Consider the following 27,158-nt stretch of genomic DNA (forward strand, 5'->3'; position numbering starts at 1 on the left):
CAGAGCAATTCTTTTAAATGATTGCACTCTTTTTGTAATAGAAGCTAATTCTAGAAATAACATTTTTTACACAAATGTTTTTGATATAAGAAATTAAGATGCGCATGGCAAGGCCCAAACATAACTGCAGACTGTCTGCATGGCAGACAGCATCCATTTCTATTTTTACTATGTTAACAATGGTTACAATTACGTCAACAGTCAACCCACCCCTAATGTAAGAGTAGATAATTCAACAGCACGTGCACTTTTCTATTTTCCTGAATAGAATGTTCAAACCTCTTGACATTAACAAATTAAAAAGACAAATATCTCATGTTTTCATTTCTTTATTTTCTCCAGAAAAATTTGATACTGAAACCAAAGTCTTACTTGGAGAAAGGGGAAAAAACATAGAAACATAGAGACAGACGGTCCATTTAACTTACATTATTATGAGCAGTCACTTTTGTAGGCAACACTTTTTATTCTTTGTAGAAAAGAAATAATAATAATAAAAAAAAAAAACAAACAGCACCATTAAAGAATGCATGATCCCTGAATTCTAAACAAAACACTGCCTAAAACTTTCTTTTTCAATGCTTGTCACAGCCAGTCACATTTAATCAGGTATCAAAGCAAGCATAACGCTATTCAGTTGTAGCAGGCTTATGGATCCACTGCACCCCCTCCTGAGGGCTTTACACACCTTTCTGAGTTTTTCCTGTGGGAATAATATATTCTTTGGTAGAGGACTGAAGGAGGGTTTCACTTTTCTGTATGCTGATAGGAAATGTCCGTGTACGGTCAGGGCCTTGGCCCCCAGTCTGTGTGTGCCATGCGTGGTGGATTCGGGTTAGCTTTACATTTTGCCGTTACACTGGAGGAGTAAATTCCGCCTTTGGGGAAAAAAAAAGGCATTACACGGCTAATGTCAAACAGATGTAAACATTTAGAATACTGACCAAAAGAAGGAACAATACACACAAACGCAGTTTAAAGAAATGGTCCTGAAAAACGTAATTGAGATCGGATTTCTGTGAAGCAAGGAGGGGACACAGCAGAGCCAGGAGATGGGGTAACCAGGGAAACCAGGTAAAGCACTTTTCTGGAACATTCGTGAACAGCACAGACACAACAAAGTCTCTCTACAGTCTAGATTACTCTGTGACTATAAAATATAGTTCAAAGCTAAATAGTGTATGCTATTTAAAAAAAAGCAGCTCCTTTAAATTATAGTAAAAATGCCTTTTGCTCGCTTTACAGTGGCAAATATGAGGACAGGAGGCGACACAGTTCTTACAGTGACATTTTGGCTACATAGGCCCCTGACAGATGATGGGTTCTGCCCCAGGACTTTTCACATTGTTCTTGGGGACACAGATGAACTTGAGTCGGGTCGGGCTCCCCAGGCAGCGGTTAGGATGCTAAGCTTCCACACCAGGCAAGGACCATGCAGGACTAAGCTTAGCTTCAGCATCTAACACCTGGGGCTTCCTCAAACCCCACCTGGAGAAGCAAGGAGACTGGCTACAGCAAATCCCTCTTTGAAAGATTGTGCGAGTGTCTGTAAAGGAATCAGGCTTGCAGCATCATGTACGTTTCAAAGACAATATCTTTGACCACGTTATAAAGCACCACAGGTACCAGCTGACATCTGTATGCTGAGTAAGAATTAGCCAAGGTCCAGGAGTCGGCTATGCCTCTATAGCTCACTCCCCGGAGCGGACACTGCCATGAAGTCTTTTATCAAGCTGGCTCAGGCTCATAGGTTTTCAAGTTTGTTTCTTAACACTAGGCCTTCACAGGAAGATACTCTACATAACCATGGTGCTCTGGTCACTGCATTTTGCATTCTTGTTTTGGGGGAGGAAAAACGTTTTCATTTTGAAAATGAATTTGCATCAGAATGCATTTATTAACATGCCCATTACCTAGCTAAATGTTTTATACACCTCAGGCATATGCATATCACATGGAGGGGAATAGTGCATGGCAGTCTCCTTCCCTCCCCTGCTCCAAAAGTGCTATTTTGAGAAATACATCCTTTGTGATTAAAAAATAAATACACATTACATGTGCAAGTTCTCTTCCTGATAGGGACTAGTACTGTCCAATGACCAGGGAAATGTACACATGAAGTTTGCACATTACATCACCATAACCGCATAGTAAATAGCATTGTCGTGTTGCACACACGCAGACACACGTAAAATCAGGAAGCTGAGAAGCTGCTCACCTAATTCAAATATGCTGGCTTTTATATAAGGGTGAAATGCATACCTACACAATACCTAGCCGACAGTTTGCTTCTGAATTTCATTATTATATCCACTCCAAAGATAATGAAGTCAACAACATAAACCAGAAGAGAACACCAAGAACTGGAACTGGGGCAGAAAAGAGGAAGATCTTAAAAAAAAAAAAAGTATGCTCTTTGGACCTGGGTGACAGAATCCATGCATTATCAATATTTGAATTTCCAAACTTACTATGTGAAAAATCCAAACATACAGAAGGACACTTTTCTTTATTCCCAGGAAGCAATTGGCAGGCAGTATTCCACAGAGGTGCAACTGACAATGAGCTCAGTTTCCCTTCAGCCTCAACTGTCCCTCTCATACAGAGTACAACGGCTTCGTAGACTTGGGTTTCTTTAACAGGTGTCAGGTACTGACGTTGTCGTTCAGAATCTGCTGGTGTAGACAGTATCTGACGCTGGGATAGCAGCGATGAAATAGGAAGGGGTTGGCATGCAAGTGTCATTGTGTATAGGGGTGCCCCGCTGTGAGGCTAAGAGCACGGTCTTCAAAATTAAGAGGATATCATACCCAAGTAGACCATAAGGGCATCACTGATCAGCACAGCGTGCAGATACACCCTGGCAGGCAGGCAGCTCACAACCCGAGCCCCAAGGTTGCAGTCCTGGGGTATGGCTGGCCAAGTGCATTTGTTGGCTTTCTCCACTGTCAATTCACTTAGCTTTATTATGAAAAGGCAGTGACAGGACTGAAGCACTGAATCACTGCCACAGGCAGGCCTTCCTTTGCTTTTTCTTTCTTAACAAAGAATCTTTCATATTCAGTAATTTGTTAAAACAATGTCTCTGTCACCTAAAGAAATTTGGCAACATCACAATAATAAATTTAGAGGAAAAAAGCCCACCAGAGTTTTTTTTCTTTTTCTTTTTTTAACGTGGTTTTTGTTTTCTTTCAGGAATGTGTTTTCTACTCATCCCAGTTAACTTTTAAGATGCATTTTCCAGGAATGTCAAAAAAGTTTACATTGACAAGACGATCCCACATGAAAATATCTTTCTCTCTTACCCTTGACATGTGATAACCTTTCCCTCTGAATTCTTTTGTTTTTAATCGTACAGGCACGATCGAGGGGCTAATGGCACTCTGCGTTTTGTGCTCTGACTCTGAAGTGAAATGGGTGTACTTTTCCTTCATCTTCCCACTGTGTGAGTGTGCTTTTGAGCTTGTTTTTGGGAACCGAGCGTCTCCTCAAGCACAGCTGTGTCCTGTATGAGAGTAGTCAGTACACAGAAGGAGCTCGGATCCCCAGTTGTCACTGGATAGACACTGAAGAGAGCTGTGAGACGTGGCAGCTCCTTTCCACTTCCATTCCCCCCAGGGATGAGGAAAGAAAGCGCAAAGCATGCAACAGGGAGCAAGTTGTTGTTGTTGTTGTTGTTTTTAAAATAAGGATTATTTCAGAATCAAAGACAACTGTATAGACTGTGAATCAAAAGGGAAGAAATGGTTCTGAAAAAATGTTACCCTTCGCTCAGCCTTCTGTTGTCCCCATCAGCAATGAGTTTTGCAAAAAGAGGTAGCCAATCTCTGCTAAGGCCAGAGTACACTGGCATACCTAAGGGCTGCAGTTGCTCCACCCACCCCCAATTTCCATGTGGTAATTGGATTAGAGTGATTAGAATGGCTAATATTTTATATCATCAACCCACAATAATGCATGTACAGCATTTTATTGTTTGTTTTTAACATCAGGGCACGGATTTTCATATTTGCTTTTAAAAGCCACATCGTGGAACACCACAATGTTCTGGGCTCCTGACTATCAGCCAATGGATCTTAGAATATTGTATATCCAAGGGCTACGGTCAGACCCCTATCACACAGAGCCCTGTTGTCAATTCAGATGCAATGCATATTCAAGCACAATTTATGGACAAAAATCCAAAGCCAATTCAGCTTTTCTGCAAGTCTCCAAGAAAGAGTAAGAAAGGAGGAAAAAGAGCTGGGACAGTGGCTTCCACTGGCCTGTCCTTCATGCACCTTCTGTGATCAGAATAAATATAAGGAATCACATTTTTAAAGCAGGTGCCCATTCCTACTATGACTTGAACCACTGGGGAAGGGTAGGTCCCTCAGAATCACTGGAGAAATGCTTGCTATGATGTCCAATCTATGGAAAGATACATGGCCAGCTTAGATTATTTCTATCATAGTTTTTTAGCATCTGCATATCTGGTGATTAGACACATCAGGATGCCCTTACTGTCTAGGCCTGGGTTGAAAGAAAAAATACGTAAAGAAAAGAAAAGAACGAGGCAGTGATCTGTACGCACAGACAGAAATACATCAAAGTGGTGAATGGTGACTGAACAGGCAAGAGCCATTCACGTGTGTTGCATCCTCCCCCCATATGAGGAATGTAAGAAAATAATCACCTAGAAAAAAAAAAACAAACAGATGACTTGCTCCTCAATGAAATCTGCGGCACATAAACCAATGCTTTATTTGACTCCTTGCTAATGATGCTAGGCTTTTTCATGTTAAAATGGAGTTGGGGGGTCGGGGGTGGGGTGGGGGGGCAGACGACACTGCGTCTTTCACTCAAGCTCTTATCGGACAACCAGGCAAGCTACACAAAGTTTGGAAGGCCCTATGCAGTCATCATGGCAGAAGGCCCCACAGCCTTTGCACACAATCATGGCTTTGAGCCGGCAAGAACATTTCAGCTCTAACTCGTCTGCGTTGCTGTTGTCTGCAAAGTTCTGAACCGGCATCTGAGTATTCTGCCCTGCCAGGCCTGTGGTGGTGGCAGGGCTAGAACCGCTTCCCAGCATCCCAATGGACTTTTCAATGGCAGATGCTGCCCTTTTGAAATTTGTGCTCCCGAAATGTATGGTCGGGTAACTTCCACAGAGCGGTTGTGGCTGGGGTACTGGTATCTTTTGAGCAGCTAATTGGGTAAAAGGCTTCTGGGGCTCAGAGAGCAAGTAGGAAGAGAACTCGGCATTTTTTAACGCGAATGCCTTCAGCTGCTCTTTCACTTCATTCTGGTCATATGAAACCTGTTTCATGCCCAGTTCACAGCTGCTGCTTAAACCTTCCTCAAAAGAAAGAGGTTCTGATTTGATATTGCTACATATGCCCGTGGACTGGGGCCAACTAAGTCGCTTAGTGGTTTCCATGGTAACTGGTGGTTGCTTTTGATCAGATGGGACATCTACAGTTGGGAGAGGTGGAGGTAGTGGTGGTGGTGGTGGTGGTGGTGGTGGAGGAGGAGGAGGAGGGGGTGGTGGGGGCAAGGACAAGGGTGGGGGTGGGGGAGGGGGAGGGGGTGGGGGAGGTGGCAGGGGAGGATGGACTACTGCTTTGCTTGGCATTGTGTGTGTGCTGCCTCCGCCATCATCGCCTTCTTTTATGGGCATACTGGGGGACAACATATTAGCTAGTCTTAGCTGGTGAGGTGCTGAAGGAAGATTGACATCTCCCAGGGCCTTTTGTTCAAGATGCCTATTGAAGGCAAACGCACTACAGCCCACTGGGGTCTTGGGAGAGGTCTGCAACAGAGCAGCAGTGGGAAGGGGTCCCCTGGCAGCCATGGGCATTTGGTAGAACTGCTGTCTGTGTGAGGTACCGTTGTCAGCATGGAAGCTGTCATTTTTGCTCACATGGAACAGGCTTGGCTGGAAGCTACATGCGGGCAACAGCCGCTTTTGTTGTTTGACCTCAGGGCTGGGCATGATCCTGTTGGCCATGGAGGGTTTACTGAGTCTTTCTGGCTTAAAAGGCTGGCTGTGTCCTAGCTGACTCACTCCAGGACTGATGACACAGGGTACGGCTTTGACATCAGGCGCCATCGCGACTTTCCCCGGCTCACATTTGACTTGAGTGTGCTCACCCACAGTCCTGGCTGTTCTCTTTTTGGGATGGTTTTCTCGCTTTCTCATTTGGAGCGGTGCTAGAGTCCCTGCCAAATAGCCCTTACCGTCTGGATTTGGAGAGCTGGAAGGCATTTCCACGAGGCTTCTCTCCAGCCCTGTCTTACCCACTGAGGTAGTTTGAAGGGGCAGAGGGAGCCTGTTGATTTCAAGTTTGGCCCCCAATCTTGGCTGCGGTAACACCTTTTCCAGAGGCAGGTTGCCCTGCAGTAACTGTGTCACCAGTGGGTTATTAGCTTCCACAGAAGACAGGCGGCAGCTTGAGCTGCCTGCACTTGGAAGTCTCTTCAGGGTGTCTGTGGCCAAGGAGATAGCCTCTTCTACGGGGCTTGTGGTGGAAGGCTTCATAGGCTGTGTTTGTTGGACACTAGCACTGCTTGTTGCCTCTGTATCTGGAGGAGGATGCTCAAGGCCAGGGAAATCCTCAGTGTCCATCCTAAAGCTCTTGTCTACTTCATGAGGTTCAGGTTTCACGGGAAGACTGACGCTCGTGATGAGACTCCGTGGGTGGAGATCTGACACGTGGGTATAGTTGGCACGCTCCGTTTTGACGGGCTTCAGACTGCTTTGTTCCAAATGGTCTCTCTGTTTACATGAGCCCAAATGACTAACCACAGGCTGTCCTGTGTTTCTCACTGGGTCTTCACTCCAGCAAATCCGGTTTCCTGGGTTATACTGACTGCTACAGGTTGTGTCTGCTTCATTCTTGAAAGTACTTGGGTTCCGTGCCTGCTCAGCAAAGGCAAGACTTGGTGCAGTCACTTCATTTAGTGTATCTGGAAGAGCAAGGGGCAGCTCTCGGAGGTTGGAGCAAGTGGCCTGCAATGTCTTACAGTCCCGTTTAGCCGTAGAGGCAGCAATGAAAACAGAACTGTGGTCAACACCTTCACTTGAGATCTGTTCAGGTCTACTGATGACAGACACCTGAGGACATGCCACAGGGTGCATGGCTACATCTGTCCTCACTGACCGACTCTGGGGATCCAAGCTCGCTTCTGCACTTTCAATGGAGACAGTGAGAGACAAATTGGAGGTCAGAGTCGCGCTGTGATCCACAATGACTTTACAGGGAATTGACCTGTTTACGGTTGCTGGGACAAAGCCCCCTGGTGGCTGCTGAGGCTTTCCAGAATCATCTGTCCTGTTTCGAGGCCCTGGATTTTTGTCCAAGCTTTCCGCACTTACTTTGGGAGAAGTATCGTAAGAGTTTATAGGGAGCACATTTCCCGCAAACATTGCAATGGGTGGGCGTGAAACCAGTGGATCGGTGACAGCCACTGAATCACTACAGCTGGGGGCTGTTCTCATGGTGACACCCATTGACACGCTGGCCTGTTCTTCACTCCCAGACATGGCTATCTTCTCAGAAGCAAATCTGTTATTAATCCCTGCGGGGGGGATCAAGACAGAGCTAGTACAGAGATGGTTTGGCAAATTACTTCCAGTGGTAGAAGCTGGCACAGAAGTGTACTGACTGGACACTAAGTTAGCAGCCTTGCTGCTGGGTACAAGCAGGGCCTTGCCATCCATGGAGTTAGACTGTCCAGTATCTTCTGGAGCAGCTGGGATAGGAGTCCTGTTGGTACATTTTGGTACAAGGGCTATGCATGGAGTATCAGATCCCTGGATGGATTTCAACATGCTTATATTACAAGCAGAAATCGTACTGTTTGCACTGTCAACAGACATGAGGACAGAAGATTGGTCAACCGGACTCATGAAGGAATGTTCTTTAATTGCTCCGGGCACAGCAGTGCTGCAGACGGACATAGGGATGGGGTTGATGGGAGTTTTATTAAGAAGTATAGGTACACTGCTATTTTCAGAAGAGGTAGATGAGACAATTTTCTCAGTTAAATGGGACACAGGTGTGTTGTCATCGGAACTACGCACAGAGAAGTCAGTGGCAGTTTCTGGGATCTGAGGCGGGTTCAGAGGCTGCTGAAATACAGTGGTAGTCTCCCGGAGGTGTGCGGGCTTGCTGCTAGGAGATCTGCAGTTTGGATTGATGATGATAACACCGGTGGAGCCTTCCATTTTTGTTTCAGGGGTAGAAGAGGCTTCCATACTGAGAGATTCTTCCTTGGAACTGACAGTAGGCGAGCGGATCTCCTTGACGGTCTGGAAGAGGTGGACTCTAGCCTGATGTTTCGCAAAGAGCTTAGCTTTAGTCTGCTCTTTGATATGGGCCAGGGTTCTTGTCTTTCCACCCTCTCCTGGGTTTCCCATGGCTCCTGAGACAATGCTCGCTGCAGCTGCAACTGCAGCAGCTGCAGCAGCCTCACGCTGGGCACGGGCCTGCTGGGCACGCGCCTTGATGTCTGCGAGGGTCCTGGCTCCTGTGTTCCTACCACTGGTGACTGATGCGCTAGTGGATGCTCGGGATTCCGCTTTGGAGACTGGCTGGCTCTTGATGATAAAGGGTGGTCCAATTTTAGAAAGCTGTATCTGAAAGAACAGAGGATCAAAAGATATTAGTATTTAACCAGTGAGGAGGACAGTGGGGGAGAGTGACTCAAGGGAAGAAAGAAGACAGACGATGGACATAATTCAATTGGTAGAGTGTTTGCCTAGCATGCATAAAGGCCTGGGTTATATGTCCAGCACTCAGGAAATAAAGTCAGGTGATTCTACATAATCTTGGAGCCAGCCTAGTCTACATAACTAGTTTCAGGCTACACAGTGAAAGCAGTGAGAGCCAATTTTATCTTAGGCTCTGTATTGAGCTTGAAGCAGGCTGGGCCTCCATGAGAACTTTTTACCTTTAAAAAAAGTGGTTAATGGGTGGTGGTGAGCTACATTCAGTCATAATGTGGATTGACATATATCTCAATAGCTGAATGTACATTAAGAATAGAAACAAAAAGTACAGTATGGATATGATAATAAAGTTTTTCATCTATGAAGACATCAATCTGTAAATTTATTTAGCAAAATATGAACAATCTTCTTCAAGTCATATGTGAATTGAGCAAATTTCATGCTACTTAGCATGAGATTGACTCCCACAGGGTGGAGCACACTTGTGATCAGGAGGACTGTGAAAATCTGAGGATATATAGTTAGTCTAGGCTATACAGCGAGGTCCAGGTCAGCCTGGAAAACATAGGGAGACCATGTCTCAAAAAATAGAAGATGATAGATAGATAGATAGATAGATAGATAGATAGATAGATAATAAATAGATGATGGAAAGATGATATAGATTAGAAATATAGATGAAAGATAGATGATATAGATATATTAGAAAGATAGATGATAGATGATGTAGAGAGGTAGATGATAGAAGAAAGAAAGATAGATGATAGATAATAATAAATAGATAGACTGGTAGATGACAGACAGATAAGAAATACAGATAAAGGCAAAAAGATTTAGATACTTACTTATAAAATTATCTTCCCTGCTAGCGAAAAACAAACCAACTGAGATGTTTACTCCTAATTTAATCTCCTTTCATTTAGTCCAAAGAAAATAGCCTTGGCCAAGAGGCATGGAGGGAACAATTGTCATCCTGGCTTTCTGCAAAGGTGACCATCCCTGGGAAAGTCACTGTGTGCCCCAGTGATTCCATGGCCAGAGGATGGTATAGTTTTGATGGACTCTCATCAATACATGGCATTGCTGCCTATCATGTGTGCAATAAGTACACTATGAAAATTGATGACCTCAGGGATTTCTGGTCTATGGCTTTATGTAGACAGAGGACGCTGTACTTAAGCCCTGTATTGTCCTGACATTTTCATAAAAGCATGTGTGGGTGACTTGACTACTTTTGCATTTCAAAAAAAACGAGTTGGTGATTTCTTTTAACATTAATCATATGCAGGTATGTTGTGCCTGTCCCCGTGTACACTGGCTACCTAGACATGCTATTTAGTAGGCAAAAATGTCATTAACTCATTTGAGAGGCACAAGAGCTAGTGTGCAGCCTCCATGGTAAGGCTGTGATGACCTAATCACTAAGAACATCCTCCTCCGAGTCACAGTGCGAGGCCTAGAAGGGCTGTGGGTGCTGTCCTCATTTTAAACTTGGACATTATCTGCCCAGGTATTTGACAATGTAATCAAATTGACATGTAGTGACAGACACTCTGTGCACACTTAATTTGGCTTTTCATGGGTATGTGCTCTGTGCCCTTTGCCCTCCCCCATTTAGAACAAGATTGTATATGTTTCTCCAAAACATATAAGTGTGTTTACACATATAGACAGGTTCAGGTTCTGCCCACCTAGGATGCATTTCTGGACCTGTAGTAGAACATCTTTTCTCTCTGAGCAATCTTTTTTGTTATGCACAAACTGCTTATAAATCATGTTCTCCAATCCATGGTCAAGAATTGCCTATTTGCCAAAGGGATTACATTTTTATTTTTAATATTTCTTTTAGCCTAAATAAACAGGATACAATTCTACCCAAATCTGCTTAATCAAGAGGTTCTAGGCAAATACTAAGTGTGTATTTGGTTTTTGCCTTTCTGAAGCCATGTATTGCCGATTGCATATCTGTCATATTCCTGCCTACTCAGTCTATTAATATGTTTTTAAATAAAGTGCATTGCAGCCTGTAAACCAGCCATTGACTAGAAAACTAACATATCTAAAAAAAATTTTTCCTCTAAAATATATTTATGCTTTTTCCTATGGTGTATAAATTAAATAACAGTGGTGTATTAATCGGTGTTTGCAGTGGACCTTTAGATGTTTAGAGTCTTATTTAGCAAACATTGCTTTATTAAGTAGAATAACTACAACCCCACTCAAGACTCAGCCTCATAAAGATCCTGCATCACCTATATAATCGGGTGTAAGAGAGCGACATAAGAAGCTAGTACTTTTTAAGAGCCTAAGATGATCTTAATTCTACAGCAACCTGTGATGAGGAAATTATCCACTGTATAAACATAAACTGGCATAGACAAATAAGTATGACCAAGCATCGCAAAATTTGTAACCTTCATTTTCAGTTGTCTTACCCACCTACAACTTATTTATCATATGCATTTTCTTAAAAGATAAACTGATCCAGGATAAAAATCAAAGTATCTAAGTAGAGTTATCTTCCCAAAAATGCTTTATAGTTTAGTGATGCATGAGGCCTTTTTCATACCTTAGAAACAAAGTCTTGGATTTATCGATACATTGTTGGTTTATCTATTGCAATCTCTCACAGCTCATAAAGAGATTTTGTTAATTTGCTTAAGAAATATACAGAAGTGTCCCATAAGCCATGTTCCTCATCCTTGGCTGTGGCAGTGGGTGTTCAGTGTTTGTTGGAGCTTCATTTCTCAGTGACATCTCTGCTTCTTACTCAAGCCTCTGGAGCTTTCACATACTGGAACTCTCCTACTTTCCTAAGGTTTTCATCTGTACTGTGAAATCTATAAAAGTGCTGAGCTCTGTGTGGTGTGTAGGGTCGCCTAGGCCCTGCTGTGCACATTGCTCTTAAATCATGATTTCAAACAATGGGTGATTCACATCTTCTTGCCTGGACTCAATTTAAAGCTCATCGACAATTATACATGTATGTGTGTGATGCTGCATTGCACTTGCAAGTACCATGGAGGATAGAAAGCTTCATATCCTCTGGAACCGGTGCTTTTGAGCCACATGTTTTGGATGCTGGCCCTGAACATGGGTCCTCTGCAAGAAGGGTAAGTGTTCTTGGCCATCTCTGAAGGCTGCTCTATGCCGGTTTTTTTAAAAAAAGATAATTTAATGTTAGAGTGAATATGTGTAGATTAGGTTAGTTTGCTATGTGAAGCTTTAAAAAGAAGCAGTATCTAATTAATTTCTGAATTAATTTGAAAATTAAGTTTCTAAATAAGGGACCGCATCTACAGATCAGTCTGTTTTAAACTTCCATACCTTGAGAGGGGGTACCCTGGGCTCCTCTCGTGGAGGCAGCTCTTTTTCAGGTGGACTGCTGGATGTTAGGCTCCGGGCTGACTGGTCATCTTCTATCCTGGCTCGTTTTTCTTTACATATTCCAAAGCTATGTTCCACCGTTTTCCTCTTTGATATCTCTGACTCTCTACTTTCATTTCGTATCCCATCAGGTGACTTGGAGGGCTCTGATGTTTTGGAAGTATGCGAGGTCTCCAGTCGGCTCAGTGTACTGGCCTGCTTATGTATTTTGTTTCTTGAGCCTTCTAAAAACGGGGCCTTCTCTACCGTTGGCAGATACTGCTTGTCCTGTAGTTTTGCTGGCGGAAGTTCACTTCCCTTAGTCTCTGTCTCCTCAGGAAAAAGAGGGGCTTCCAATGGTGAGGGCACCCCTTTCTTCTCAGTTCTTTGTAGAACACTATGGTTTTTAACTTTCACTATTTCTGTAGAAAGAAGTTCAGGGATAGAAGAGGTATGGAGATTCTCCATATCAATGTGAGGGTGACAAGGCTCCTGACTGAGAGTCTGGCTGTGCAGCTCTTCAGGTGGGAGTGCCTCAGGCACAATGGAAGAACTCACGTTGATGGGTTCTGGAATGTTGGACAAAGGCTTTGTGTGGGAGGCAAGGTTCTCTCCCAGGGCCTTGGTAGGAAGGGAAGGGTCATCTTTCTGTAGAGAGAGAGCTTCTTCAGACTCTGAAGGTGACTTTCTCTGTTGATGCACCATCCTTTCATTCACGGAATTAGAAATTGGAGACATCTCCGCAGGAATTGGCAAACCGGATACAAAAGGCATCTCAGAGGTGAGAATCGTGGAAGACACTGAGGAAGTTTCTGATGTCAGTGGTAAATCAGACACTGGAGATGCTTCTGATGTCAGAGGTAAGGTGGACACTGGTGATGCCTCAGATGTCAGAGGTAAGGTGGACATCAGAGATGCTTCTGAGATCTCAGGTGAGGTGGCGAGTGGAGATACTTCTGACATCAAAGATGCATGAAGGCTATCATCAGTGGCGTTTCTCTGGTTGTACTTCTCTGTATTCTCAGTGCTGGACACCTCAGAACAGAACGTTGTTTCCAGAGAGGCTGGGGTGCACGACTCTTCAGATGTGGATTGTGTTTCCCCGCCTGGGGATGGAAGGCTGGCGCACGCTTCCTCGGGGCTCTCAGAGGAGAAGGAAGTCTCAGAGACGCAAGCGTTTTCTGAGAGCTGTTCTTCAGGGTCACTCTGTAGCTCCATATCTACAGCAATCCCCTCGTTTGGAAGCTGACTTTCCAGAGAAGACGGCCCTGTTCTCAAGGCTATAGTGCTGGTCTCTGTGGGGGTCTCTTGTTCCTTCAGTTCTCCATCAGGGACGTGAGTGACAGGTGAAGTGCAAGGAACAAGAGAGTCGCAGATTTCTAGTTGGTCAATAACAACTGACATCTCTTCCTGGGGACACTCCAACTTCTCATCTGCCTTCACTTCAATATGAGGTAACGTTTCTAAAATATCACTCATTACAACACAGGACTCCAAGCTATCTTCAGGGGCTGCTATCTGGGGCTCTTCACAAGACGTGGCTGGACTTTCCGGCTCCTCAGAAAACTCTGGGATAGTCTTGTGAGTTTCCTCCTGGCATTCATAGATGCTTGTCTCCACCTCTTCTGCCACTTCCTCCTGAATCACAGACTCCTCGGGGATAAAGATGTCTTCTGTTTCTGATTCTGTCATTATGTCCTTCACTGGAGCCTCTAACATAGGACAAATGGTCGTGCAGAAGTCGGGCTCGGAGGAAGATGATGTTTTCATGACTTTTGGTTCCTGTTCTTCTAACGCAGTCTGTGCAGAAGCACCTGGAATGCCAGAGTTCCCATGTGAGGAACCCCCTTCAGCTCCATCATGGTTTGATCCAGAAGTAAGCTTCATAGATTCTTCTCTGGACATGCCCAATCTGAGTAAAAATTAGAGATATCATTGTACAGCTGCAAACAAAAGTCTCAGTCTGGATCTCTTACAAGTTCCGTATTCAATAAAGGTAAGTACATCTACTGTATCTTCCTAATCATAAAACCGCTAAGTCACATGATTAATCTGTGCTCAGTAGTTCCTGATAGAGCCCCAGTGGGGCCTTTCTGCCTAAAAGAAGCTATAGCTATTAAAGAAACACAATCTTTGTTTTATAAGCAAAGATTTATATGAATCTTACTAAGTCAAGGGAATTGGAATGTTACAAATAACAATGAATCAGAGAATATGGCAAGAAAAAAATCAATAAAAACCTAACTTTTTTGAAGTCAGAAAGTAAAAAGATGTCTTTGTAATAGAAAAGTTATAGATTGTAAAGTATGCAATGGAAATAATTAAATAAAGGAGAGTTTAGTGGACTGTATGAAAATTTAAAATTGAAATTATTTTCAAAGGTTAGGTATTTTAAAACAATCCAAGAAATGCCACCCAATCTTTATATTACAATCTAATTCTCTAATTAAATATCAAGAATAATGAAACAACTTGGAGATATTAAAATTATTCTACCAGATGATATTTGTATCGATCAACTCTGTGTGCATGCCTTATTATGAAGCTACTCCATATTGGATAGCAGAGAAAAACCCCAAGAGAATCTCTCCTAATGTTGGGTCCCAAAGCAAGGCTAAGGAGAATTACAGTAGAATTTGCAGAGAGTCACTGTTTTCTTCATCCCGAGTTGCAGCATAAGCAGCAGATGGTAGAGGAATACATTATAAATGAAGCCAAATTAATGTGTAAGAAATGAAAAGGTTTGGGTAGCAATATTCTTAGAAAAACTTATAGCAATGAAAAGAGAAATTGTGTCAGTCAACTGAAAAGGGTCTGGTGCTATGTATGTATCTCTCATACAATGGGGAGTCTAAGTAATGTAGGAATAACACAATAAAAGAGGCAGTTACTGTCAAGTGTTAGCTCACCAATATGAATCAATTAAGATAGTAAAGAGCAAATAACAAGCTAAGTGATGTCATAAGTAAGAAAATAACCTACTGATAATGGTCTACAGCAGTGGTCCTCAACCTTCCTAATGTTGTGACCCTTTAATACAGTTTCTCATGTTGCGGTGCCCTCCTCATCCATAAAATTATTTTCATAGTGACATCAGATCTATAATTTTGCTACTGTTATAAGTCATAATGTAAATATCTGATATGCGGCCCCTGTGAAAGAGTCATTTGATCCCAATAGGGGTCATAACCCACAGGTTGAGAACCACTAGTCTACAGAAAGAAAAAGCTCTAGAGTATGCTCATGTATTTCAGAGTGTGATAAAGGTGATGGGACATTGTTGCTCATGATATCGTTGCTGTCATCTTTTGTGACAAGCTTCTTTGTCAAATGTGCTGGAGAATTTGGAAAGTAATTGGGAGAAATTGGGAGACAATGTGCATGTTTGTGAATTTTTTAAAAAGATTTACTTATTTATTATTACGTACACAGTGTTCTGCCTGCATGTACACCTGCAGGCCAGAGGAGGGCATCAGATCACATTATAGATGGTTGTGAGCCACCATGTGGTTGCTGGGAATTGAACTCATGATCTCTGGAGGAGCAGTCAGTGCTCTTAACTGCTGAGCCATCTCTCCAGCCTGTTTGTGAATTTTTAAATGAGAATTATGATTTTGAACAGTTTATTGAGCTTCATTTTTTTAGACCCTAATATTTAGTGTCATTTTCTTTACTACCTATCTAACCTTAAATAACATCCGTGTACTTCCGTGGGCTTTGGTCTTATCTTCCACAGTTCTTAATGCTGTCAGGCTTTAACATGACCTAGGAAGCATCTGTGAATTTCTGGGCTCAGCTTCTAGAGATGCCCCATCAGTATATTTCAAGTGAGTCTTGAATTCTGTGTGGATATTTATGTTTTCCATTGAAGATTATTTAAACTTTCCACTGAGGCTTCTGATGTAGTGGGCTTAAGCAACACTGCTGGTGCCAATACACAAAGGCATATCACTATGCTGCCTTATTTGTGAGTTTTGAGAAAGTGCATTAAGTGTCTCTAGTTTCATATGTGTATATGTGCATCTAGGGATTCTGCTAGAGCAATCAAAGAAAGACCTCACTGCTTAGGAGTACTACCAATGAGGACAATTCACCAAGGCTGGCCCATGCTGAATCAGAAACCTCTTTGTGTTTTGAGTGTGTATGTGTGTTTTCAGGTTGTGCAGCTGCATGTGTGTACATGGGTGTATATGCAGAGAGTAAAGGTCACTCTCATGTGATATTCCTCAGATATCACATTGGCTTATCTTGTCTGTCTGTCTGTCTATCTATCTATCTATCTATCTATCTATCTATCATCTATCTATCTATCTATCTATCTATCTATCTATCTATCTAATGTATCTATGTATCTACATGTGTGCGTGTGTGCACGAGGTGTGTGTGTGTGTGTGTGTGTGTGTGTGTGCATACCAGGAAAATACATCTGATCCTTTGGAGTTATAGGTGTTTTCAGGATGCTGAGTGTTTCATGTGGGTGTTAAAACCTTCATGATTACCCAGAAATACTCTTAAATGCTGAGTCATCTGTCTGCCCCACCCCATCTTTGTGTATATGCATGTGTGTGTGTGTGTATGCCCGCGCGCGTGCTCGCTCTCGCACGTGCTGTGTCTACATGCCACTTGGCTTTTGATACTGGTTCTGTCACTGACCTTTGAGCTTACCAAACATATAAGGTCAGCTGACCAGTAACCCCCACCTTCCCAGTGCTGGGATTACACATGTGCCGCCGCACACACCTTTTACATTGGTTCTGGAGCTTCACTGGGCTGCTTATGCTTGCACAGAAAGCACGTTATGGACTAGGCTATGCCCCTTTGCATGACTACAGCCCCACAACATGGATTCCCTATGTAGAAAAGCTCAAGTGAGATTCCTAGGGTTGTTTAACCACTGACAGGAGAAATTCATGAAATGAAATGGCACAGAAGACATTACCCAAAACCCTAACTGTACCCTTTATGCAAACATTAGCACAATTTTCTCTACAAAGACCCAGAGCTGCGGCATCTCCTTCCCTAGAAATATGATTGTTTGAGAGAAAGATCGTTCCACAAAATGTCTCTCTGCTAGCCAGGAGGCGGAAGGGAACTGCTTTCAGGTCAATTCAGGTCCCGCTGTGTACACACATGGTTGCCGATGTTTTTGGGGTTTTTTGTTTGTTTGTTTTTTGTTTTTTGTTTTTGTTTTCAAGAAGCATGGTCAGGGAGATAGCTCAGCAGGTAAAAGTTGTACAAGCATGATGACCAAAGATTGCTCTTCAGAAACCAGGCAAAACGCTGGATAAATGGGGATTCCTACAGTGGCAGAGACAGGAGACTGAGTTGACGGCTCCAGGGTCAGGTAGCCTAGAACACACAGCACAATGGCAAAGACCCTGGATCTGTAAGGTGGAAAGTAAAAACTGACTCCCAGCAGTTGTTGTCTGACCTCTACACTGGTGCTCTGGCAAGGCATTCCTCATGCACACACAGACCATACACATAAACACTATAAGGTAAACACAAAACAAAACAATACACATGCACACTCAAAATGTTAAATAAAGCTGGGCTACAGAGATAAAGTGGAAGATGGTACCATAGGTTCTCTCCAACACAAGGACTGAGCACACACTAGATTGGGCACAGAGAAATCTCTATTTGCAGGGGGGAAGTGGGAGAATTATCTGCATCTAAATGACTTGTCATTGCAATATTCATCAATGAAAATACTTGGGTAAAATCTAAGGGAATTTTTTTTTATCAAAATCCACTTACAAAACCCAAAATTGACATCTTTAGGATTTCATGTGTAATTTTCAAACTAAGATGAATTTCCATGAACACGTTATAAACCTTGAAATCGCATTTTTAAAATTTAAGTGCTGATATGCCACTATAATTTTACCTGCAATTTTGTACACTGGGGGACCATTGGCTTTTATCCCAGGTTTATTAAGTTTTACAGCATATGAGGGTGCCATGTGAAGCAGGGACTTGCATTTTCATTTTCTTCTAAGAGAGCTAAGAGGAAACTCTAGTACTTACCTTTCTCCATAAAACCTCTCAAAAAATTTTTCTTTCCAAGGTTCTGTTTTCTTTTCCTTCTCAATTTCTTGCCTTATTCGTAATTGCATTTCTGGAGTAAACTCTCCTAGAAAGAAATTAGAAATAAGTAGACATAAAATGGTCACGTCTTCTGCCAATTCAAAAAGACCACATGCCATTCATTTGAGTAAACCTCGCTGGATGTTAAATGTAAGAAATGTAATGATCACCTTTCTAATATTATCCCCTTTAGAAACATAGCTCAAATGGTCATTTTATATTAGAACAACTCTAAAACATTTGGCAAGGGTATTATATGCTATGGGCTGCAAATGAAACTGTACATCCGCTGTCCTGGAGGAAATCATCCTGATGGAGGTGGAAGGCACATAATGGACCATGAAATATTGTCCCAAGCCCTGTACAGGCCATAAGAATAATATATGCATGGAAAGTGGAGATAGGACAGCACTTAATTTTCCCTAAGTCAATTAAAGAGGATTACATTAAGGAGTTGATTCTTGAGTTAGCTTTTAAAGGATGATCAGGCTTATAAAAGTGATTAAATCACAAGGCATGGAGACATGAATATGCATATTTATGTCCTTTTGAGTGGCCAGTTTTGAGCAGAATATAGAATAAATTAAGTAAGAAAGGAAGGCTGAAGCCAATTACCCAATGCATACTCTAAAGAGAAACAAGCATTTCCTTCAATAGATAGGAGCTCCTCATAGTATCACATGAGGGAAGAGCAGAGACAAGTATGTAGTCTGAAAAGATAGGTCACAAGGTGTTAGAGAAACCACAAGACTACTCCTGTCTGAGGATTCTGAACAGCAATGGTTCAGGTTACAAGTCCTCTGAAAGACTCCACCCAATGGGCGATCGAAAGAGATGCTGAGACTCACAGCCAAACTTTGGGGTGGAGCTCCAGGAGTCTTATAGATGAGTTAGAGGATAGAAGGACCTAGAGGGGACAGGAGCTCTACAAGGAGACCAATGGAGCAAAAATAAAAAATCTGGGTTGGGGAGGCTGCAGAAACTGATGCACCAACCAAGGACCATGCATGGTGAGGACCTAGACCCCTTGCTCAGATGTAGTCGGTAGGCAGCACAGTCTCCTTGTCATCCCATAATACAGTGACTACGGACTACCTCTGACATGGACTCTGGTGCCAATTTGTTGATCACTTCCCCTTGGAGGGGCAGCCTTGCCAGGCCACAGAGGAAGACGGTACACGTAGTCTAGATAAGACTTGTTAGGCAAGGGTCAGATGATAGAGGAGGAGGAGGGCTCTCACTTTTTTGATTACTAAGGGAGGGGGGAGGGGGGATGGGGGATGAGGAAGGGAGGGTGGGACGAGGAGACGAGGGAGGGTGCTACAATCAGAATGTAAAGTGAGTAAACTAAAAATTAACAACAACAACAAACCCCAAACAAACAGAAACAAATGGGCCCGCAACAGTGGGGATGCCAAGAGCTATCAGATTCAAAAGTAGAGTTGCCAAGTACTGTCAAAGTTTTAGTTTTAGAGTACCCAAGTGTGAGGGTAGGGTGGCAGTTAAGAGAGAGCAGAAGGAAGGACAAAAAAAGCAAGAAAAATTCTAGGTTTAGTAGAGAGCACTTGGGATTTAGTGTGTGTGCAACAAGCTAGTGAAATCCACAAACACTGAAAAAAGGCCAGAGTTGAAGGGCAGGGACCAGTTACAACTGGAAACTTATAGACAATAGCATAAACCAAGTGCTCGGAGAAAGCATACTGCTCAAAATGTTATGCTGGAGATGTCATTATTTACTATGAAAAAGGACTTCCCAAAGGAAGTTGTCAATGGCCTGTGAGAATAGTGGCCTAGGGAACAGTTTGAAATATACTTTGAGTCTCTATAAAATAGGATTTTAAAAAAGTGCAAATAAAATATAATAAAATGCACTATGAGGACAGGAAGTGGCACATGAGGACTGAGGAGAAGGCATGAGCTATAGGATCAGCATTCCTAGGGGTATCTTAGGTTCCCATCTGGGGATGAGGGGAGTAATATGCAGTGCTGGAGTTTTTAAATCTTTCCAAAAGCTTGGGTTGAGTTTGAAGGAAGGAAATGATGACAGACACTTCAGGGTAAGAGAGTCTCAGTGTTTCCTTAGAATCCAGGGCATTTAGAAAACAATGAATTAAACAGTTATAATTTCAAATAAATTATGTTATGTAACAAAATGTATGTAAAAATCTGTGATATTTCACACATTCTTCAAAAAATGTCTGATATTAAAAATGGTCATTATTGTCAAAGAATTAGTGAGTTACTTTAGAAAAGGATGTAGAATTGTACAAAGTGAAAATGCATTTCCGGGATGATTGGGAGAGGATTTGGAAGTCAGAGGACTATATAAAACTCAGTACAGCATGTGAAGGTTCACCCCACAGTGTGTGCACTATACACTGTGTGTATGCTACAGTGTGTCTGTACTCTACAGTGTATGAGCTCCACCATAGTGTGTGTGCTGTAGCAGTGTGTGTACTCTAGCACAGTGTGTATACTCTAACACAGAGTGTGTACTCTAGCACTGTGTGTGTACTCTAGCACAGAGTGTGTACTCTAGCACAGTGTGTGTACTCTAGCACAGTGTGTGTACTCTAGCACAGTGTGTGTACTCTAGCACAAAGTGTGTGCTCTAGCACAGTGTGTGTACTCAAGTACTGTGTGTATACTCTAGCACTGTGTGTATACTCTAGCACTGTGTGTGTACTCTAGCACTGTGTGTTTACTCTAGCACAGAGTGTGTACTCTAGCACAGTGTGTGTACTCTAGCACAGTGTGTGTACTCTAGCACAGTGTGTGTACTCCAGCACAGTGTGTGTACTCTAGCACAGTGTGTGTGCTCTAGCACTGTGTGTACTCTTGCAGTGTGTTTGTTCTTTACAGAATGTATTGCTACCATATGTACTCGAGCAGATCATGCATACTCAGCACAATATAGTATGTGGGCTCTAGCAGAACAGGTACACTCCCTAATATAGTGCCATGCTTTAGCATGTCACATAATAACAGGAAACTGAAATTTACCTTCTGCCAGTCGCTGTTTCCACCCTTGTGCTGCATATGCAAAGAATTCATTATTTAGAGCTGAAGTACTGAGGCGTAAAATTCCATCACTTCCCATCTAGGAAATAAGCCAACAAAACAATAGTCCATCAGAAATAATTCAAAGTGAAAGCATGCAAAAGAGAAATAAAAATTGAGCAGTATTCTGTGTGTGTGTGTGTGTGTGTGTGTGTGTGTGTGTGTGTGTGTGTGTGTACGCATGCTAAGGACTGATGTAGAAAGAAGGAAGGAAAGGAAAAGGAGCTCAACAAAAGATGACTCCTGAGGAATCAGTCACACACATTCTGTTCGCTGACTTATAGCACATAGACAATTAGTGCTGTGCCTGACTGTAATTGTGGGCCGACTATAGAGGATAAGATGAAACATTGTCAAACCGATAGGCAAAAGAGACTGGGAATAAAGAAGGCTGAAAGACATAGGCTGAGGGGATGCATAGGTGGGCATTAATGGAGGACAAATCTTTTCCAGATGTTGAATTGGTGTGGCATGGACAACATAACGACGAGGTCGTTTTCCATATTGCCAGCACCTACACAATGAGCAACCATGTGCTCTCATATAGGTGGCATAAGAGGAATCTCTCAAGTAATTTGTATGAGTGTGTGTACACATGTGGGTATATGTGCATGTGTGTGTGAAAAGCCAGTGAGTGTGCATGTGGGTGCATGTGGGTGTGTTGTGTGCACACTGTGGTGTGGATGTGGAAGTCAGTGGATGCTTTGCTCAGTTGTTTCTCTTCTTCCACCATGTGGGTCCCGGTGATCAAACCCATGACATCAGGCATGGCAGCAAGTGTTTTCTTACCAGCACACAATGAGATGTCATATATTCATTTTTTTTATTATTCTTTCTACACGCTGTCTTCAGCCACATAAATAATAATCACCTTAAAGATTTAATGTAATGACCGCATGAACAGATCATCAGACAACATTCAGGAGTAAAGAGGAATATGGATTCTGAAAACACATACTCTCCAGTTCTAGACTGGACCATGGAGGATCAAGCCGAGAGAAGGCTGAACATCAGGGGCGTGAGAGGGCTGACAACACGAGGGCAACAGATGGATTCTTATCATCTCCATCTAAGAAGAAACTGGCAGCCGCTTCAATATGCAATGTTCTGAACGATTTTACACAACATTTCCTGTACCAATTGCTTATTCTCCATTTTTCTCCATTATTTAACACTTTTCAGGTCACCAATGTGAGCTTACTTACCTGGTCCTAGTGTGGGTGCTAATAATGAAGAAAAAAAATATCCCTCTCCTTAAGGTTTACACGTATGCTACCTGGAGCAAGCTATTCTGTTTCCTCTAGAGCCTTACCACTCATCTGTACTCTGTGTGGCTGGGATGATTAATACTGTCTGTCATTTCCACAGAATCTGGAATCATCTAGAATGCAAACTTCTGGGCATGCCTGGGAAGATGTGTCTGGATTGTGCTAACTAATACAAAGAGACTCGCTCTACATATATGTGTGGCAGCACTCCATGGGATGGAGCTGAAATGCGAAGAAGAAAAGAAGCTGCCAGGCAACAGTCATTTCCATCTTGCTAGAGGTGCTTTGTAATCAGCCCCCTCATGCTGCTCATTGCAATGGATGTCCCTACCATGATGAATTGGACACTCAAGCTGTGAGCCAAGATAAAGCCTTCCTTAGGGTGCTTCCTGACAGGCATTTGGGTACAATGACTTTTACGGTAAGCGACTTAGTAGCCATGGTATAGCTGTATGGCCAGCATGACCAGGTCCCCACCTTTTGGGAAACACACCCTGCCATCCTTCTTTTGGCTGGATAATTCTAGAATATTATTTTTAGAATTCTGTCAAACCATTGGACCATTAGATGGTTCTTGGAGATAAGCTTCCAATGGCTAGGATATGAGCATCTTAGAGCTAAGCATAGAATAAGTCTGTCCCAGTACCCACTTGCCTTTTGTGTGCAGCTTGTCCTTTAAGCTCTACATTTTATTGATATTAGAAGCCCACCTCTACCCTGGGTGAATCCCTTCTACTGGGGCATGTTGCTCATTTTGGCACTAATGTTACTTGGGAGTCATGAATGCCCTGTACATTGTAGGAAAAATTAGCAGAATGCTACCTATCAATAGCAAGCCCTTTCTAAGATGCAACATCTAAAGGTGTCTTCAAATATCTCTAAATGCAATGTGGAGGCAAAACCATATTAGCAGGTTAGAAAATATTCTACTAGCAGACAAAGCAATGGAGTTAAAAACACTATGGTAGCTATGCTTTGCCTGGATACCATGCATCTCTCATGTGGTGGGACCACGAGGCAAAGAAGCCCTACTACACAAATGGGATCGTCTAGAGGGGAGAAGGCTGTTGTTCCAGAGAGGGGCAGGTAGGAGGATGCTGGCAACCCTGGGCATTTGCCGGCACATCTCCTGGTGCATGCAAAGTAGAATCACAACTATGATTAGTGCCAAGACCGCCACAGGATCGGACTCTTCAGGGGTGATAACAGATGTGGGTCCTGCTACCAGGTCTACTAGCAGAAGTCTACTACCAGGCTTCAGAGGGGATAGGAGGAGTGTCAGGCAGAAATGAAGTCCAGCTTCAGACTAGTGCAGCTTGTAGCTCACCCAGCGGTTATTACTCCTGTTCCTTCCTGCCTCCCTCCCATAAATTTATTCCCCCTGCAAGAATCTGTGACTGAGTAGCCTTCATGGAAGGCAGCGCAAGGGCTCTGAGAGCTAGAATGAAGCCAGCACTGTTGAAGCTCCATCCAGATCCTAAAGGCCATGCAAGGCAAACCAGCCAGGAAAATGACGCCATGCCCTACTTCTACCCAAGTTCATAAAAGTCTTGGGCTTCTGCTCAAGCTCAGGCGCCTCGAAGACAACCTTCAGGAATAATCTGGGAACAATGCGGGTCTATGGGAAGCCAGGGTGAAGCCAAAGAATGTGGACTTCAATCTCTACCTGGGACTGACCTAGGGAGTGTTTTCAAGTAAATAAGAAGTTGTAAGTTAGTGGTCTCCAGGTCTAAGTGTCCACTTCAGTTCACTGCTACATATCATGACACTTTCCAGGTTGAGACACAAGAAAGGGAATCCATGAGGCTCTATTTTAGGAAACAAGAACTCCTCTAAATTGTTGACATCTCAGAAAAGTCTAAGAGAGCTATGCCTGCAAAGGTGGCTTTAGGAATGCATAAAGATGAAAAAGAAAGGGGAAGTGGATATGGAGGCATTAGTAAAGGCTATTAGAAGAGTTAGGGGACAGATGATCAAAGGAAGCTAAGTGGTGGCGATGCTCAGTACTGGTGAAGGTCTTTGGGGTCAAGGAGGCAAATGCACTGTGAACATGCCAGAGGAAGCGCTAAAACCTCCCAGCATCACTCTGGCAGGAGGAGGTTAAAGATGTCTCCCTTGAAGCCAAGCACATCTTCCTGAAGTGTTGCCAGTATGTCTAGTGGATGTGCCTCTAAGCCTGAAATGTGGACAAAGGCTGCATGAGGTCCTCCGTGAGGCACAAGAAAAGCTATTCCACTGAGAAAGGTGAAAATGGAAATGGGACCTTTGGTTCACCGGTGGATTTAAAGTAATATTGGCAGGTGAAGGGCACATCCTCACAAAGCAAAGGCACCTGTGCACTGAGGAGTTCATGTGCATATGGCACAGAGAAGTGTCCTGCGTTTAGGAATACACATGCCACTGATGTCTCAACAGCCTGTGTGATTTGCAGCATCTCCAGTGTTCTCCATGATGGTTTCTTGCTACCATTATTTTGGTTAGTGAGAGATCTGAAATTTATCTCTGGCAGCCAACATAAAGAATTTCTGTTTCATACATTCTTCCAGGCTAGGGACTTGCTTGGTTACTAATTTTAAGACACAAAGAACCAGCAGATCCAGGGTTAGGTCTGACAGACTCTCAAGATCGGAGCACATAAAAATGCAAGTGGGATATAAACATATTCTAGAACATGGAAGCGAGCGCCAGAGGGGAATCATTTTCTTTTCAAATAGAAAGTACATGAAAAGTAAGGTTCGCAGCCTATGTGAGACAGCACAATTAAACACCATGGCTAAAATAGACTTAGGAAATGTGTGCCAATAAAACTTTTAAAATACACTATTAATTTTATGGCCTTTAAAAATACTGTCTGAAAGACATAACGCATTAATGAACTAGAACAATAAACATTTCTGAAAGGTTACTTATTTATTGATGGGCTATAAATTCTGGTTTTTTTTTTATTAGCCATGGTAGAAACATTCATCCTGGAAAAAAATTCTTGTCTCATGATGAACTATCTAGCTAAGCTATTGATCTGCTGTGATTTCTTTTAAAGTAGCAAGAAAACAACTGACCAAAATGATTTCCTTAAGGAAAATAAGAGGAAGGAGAAATGTGTTCAAGCACAGATTCTGAGATGATTTAAATTCTTTCTTGGTGAGTTTAATCATTTATCTTTGGTGTTGGTTATTATAAGCTGGTTGTGTTAATACATGCCTGTAATCACATTCTTGTGAGGTTTGGGAAGGAGGATTACTGTGAGTTTTAGGCCGACCTGGTCTCCAATGTGAAATCCCATTTGAAAAAATAAAAAACAAAACAAAATGACCCAAAACAGTGACAAAAACACTTAGGCATTATAGGTGTCAAGTAGAACTCAAAGCATTAAACAAGTATTATGCAATGCTATTTAATAGTTGGACTCACATTTAATAAAATAATCCTTTAAATTATGCAGAGGGTGGGGGGGCTGAGTCTCATATAGCTCAGGCTGGTTTCATCCTAAAGCTAACGCTCCTTCATTTCCCAAGTGCTAACACCATAGGCCACCACACTCAATATATTTTTTAATGCTATTTTCTTTTTATTATTTCTTATTTTGTACCTCTTCCAGGTGATTTCCCAACACAATAAGAGCACCTATTAGAGGAATGTGAGAAGTATGCTGGAAATGGAAAACGGGAAAACAACATTGAATCTAGAAGCACAAGCAGCATAGACGTCATTCTATAGACATTGGAGAGCTGTTCAATGTGAAGTCAAAACTTGATGAAAAGAGCCAAGTTAATGCCCGTAGATAAGCAGGGTGCTGGTTTAGACTGGATTAGGGCAGCCTCCATGACTGTTAATATGGAACTAACTGCAACCTCACTTGGAGGAAGTGGGAAAGGGCATCCTTGGTAAAGAGCAAGGTAAGAAATAAAAGCAGAGTCCTCAGGAGGGGAGAGGAAGGGGCAAAGCAGTCCAATATCATGGCCAGCAACAGGACCTACTGGGTCTGGATTCCATGTAGCATTGAGCTTGTCCTGTCCACTGATGGACCCAGAAAGCTAGTGATGATAAAATCTAATATTTCAAAGAGCCAGTTCAGACATATTTTTTTGTAGAAATACTCTAGAGCAGAGAAGACAGAAATAAAACAAGTTTCATGTGTGAATTTAATTTTTGTCTGTGCATTAGAAAAGAAAAAAGAAATATGGAATTATTTCTAAAAATACACTTTATTTATCTTGACCAATTAATATGTTATTTCAACATATAACTAATTTCAACTATCTATTGTGCAAATTTTTATATTCTCTTTGAAAATGCAACTATTCAGTTGTCTGTGTGTTAATGGACCATCTCAACACAAAGCAGCCACATCGCCAGTCATGAGCAGCTGTGTGGCTGGCTATTGGCACCATATTGAACAACAGTAGAAAACAAGGACTACCGAGAGATATTACTTATGTAGTGATTGTTATAACTCATGAGAAACATGATAGGAGCTGGGGTTGGATGAGATAAATGGCATAGTCGTCCACACATGCAATCTCGTGCCCACCTAGAGACAGAAGGATAACTAGGGCTTGTTGCCAACCTAAGTAACCCTAGGTTCAGTGAATAACTTTGTTTCCAGGATGGAGGATTTACGTACACACACACACACACACACACACACACACACACAC

At 42.6% G+C, this 27,158-nt stretch overlaps 1 protein-coding gene and 1 long non-coding RNA gene across 5 annotated transcripts in view; one reads left to right on the plus strand and one right to left on the minus strand.

Annotated features, from left to right (window-relative positions):
• Window positions 1-260: 260 nt before the first annotated feature.
• The window catches only part of ASXL3 (ASXL transcriptional regulator 3), a 182,225-nt gene continuing 155,327 nt past the window's right edge, over window positions 261-27,158 (minus strand). For both annotated transcript variants that reach the window (XM_084780434.1, XM_084780433.1), the window contains 4 exons: window positions 21,176-21,272; window positions 18,113-18,218; window positions 12,044-13,994; window positions 261-8,623 (listed from right to left, as the gene is read on the minus strand). In XM_084780434.1, coding sequence (XP_084636560.1) covers window positions 4,850-8,623; window positions 12,044-13,994; window positions 18,113-18,218; window positions 21,176-21,272 — 5,928 coding nt within the window. In that variant the 3' untranslated portion in view covers window positions 261-4,849. The remainder of the gene's footprint in view (window positions 8,624-12,043; window positions 13,995-18,112; window positions 18,219-21,175; window positions 21,273-27,158) is intronic.
• Window positions 13,956-26,598, plus strand: LOC311596712. Of its 3 annotated transcripts, none has more exons than XR_014778943.1 (5): window positions 13,964-14,078; window positions 15,819-15,909; window positions 22,601-22,921; window positions 25,459-25,641; window positions 26,099-26,598. It is a non-coding gene; the product is annotated as an uncharacterized lncRNA (long non-coding RNA). The 3 variants fall into 3 exon arrangements; XR_014778944.1 differs by having other exon boundaries at window positions 25,541-25,641; XR_014778942.1 differs by lacking the exon at window positions 15,819-15,909 and having other exon boundaries at window positions 13,956-14,078.

The sequence above is a fragment of the Acomys minous genome (assembly GCF_964271855.1).
Source record: "Acomys minous genome assembly, chromosome: 4".
Lineage (NCBI taxonomy): Eukaryota > Metazoa > Chordata > Mammalia > Rodentia > Muridae > Acomys > Acomys minous.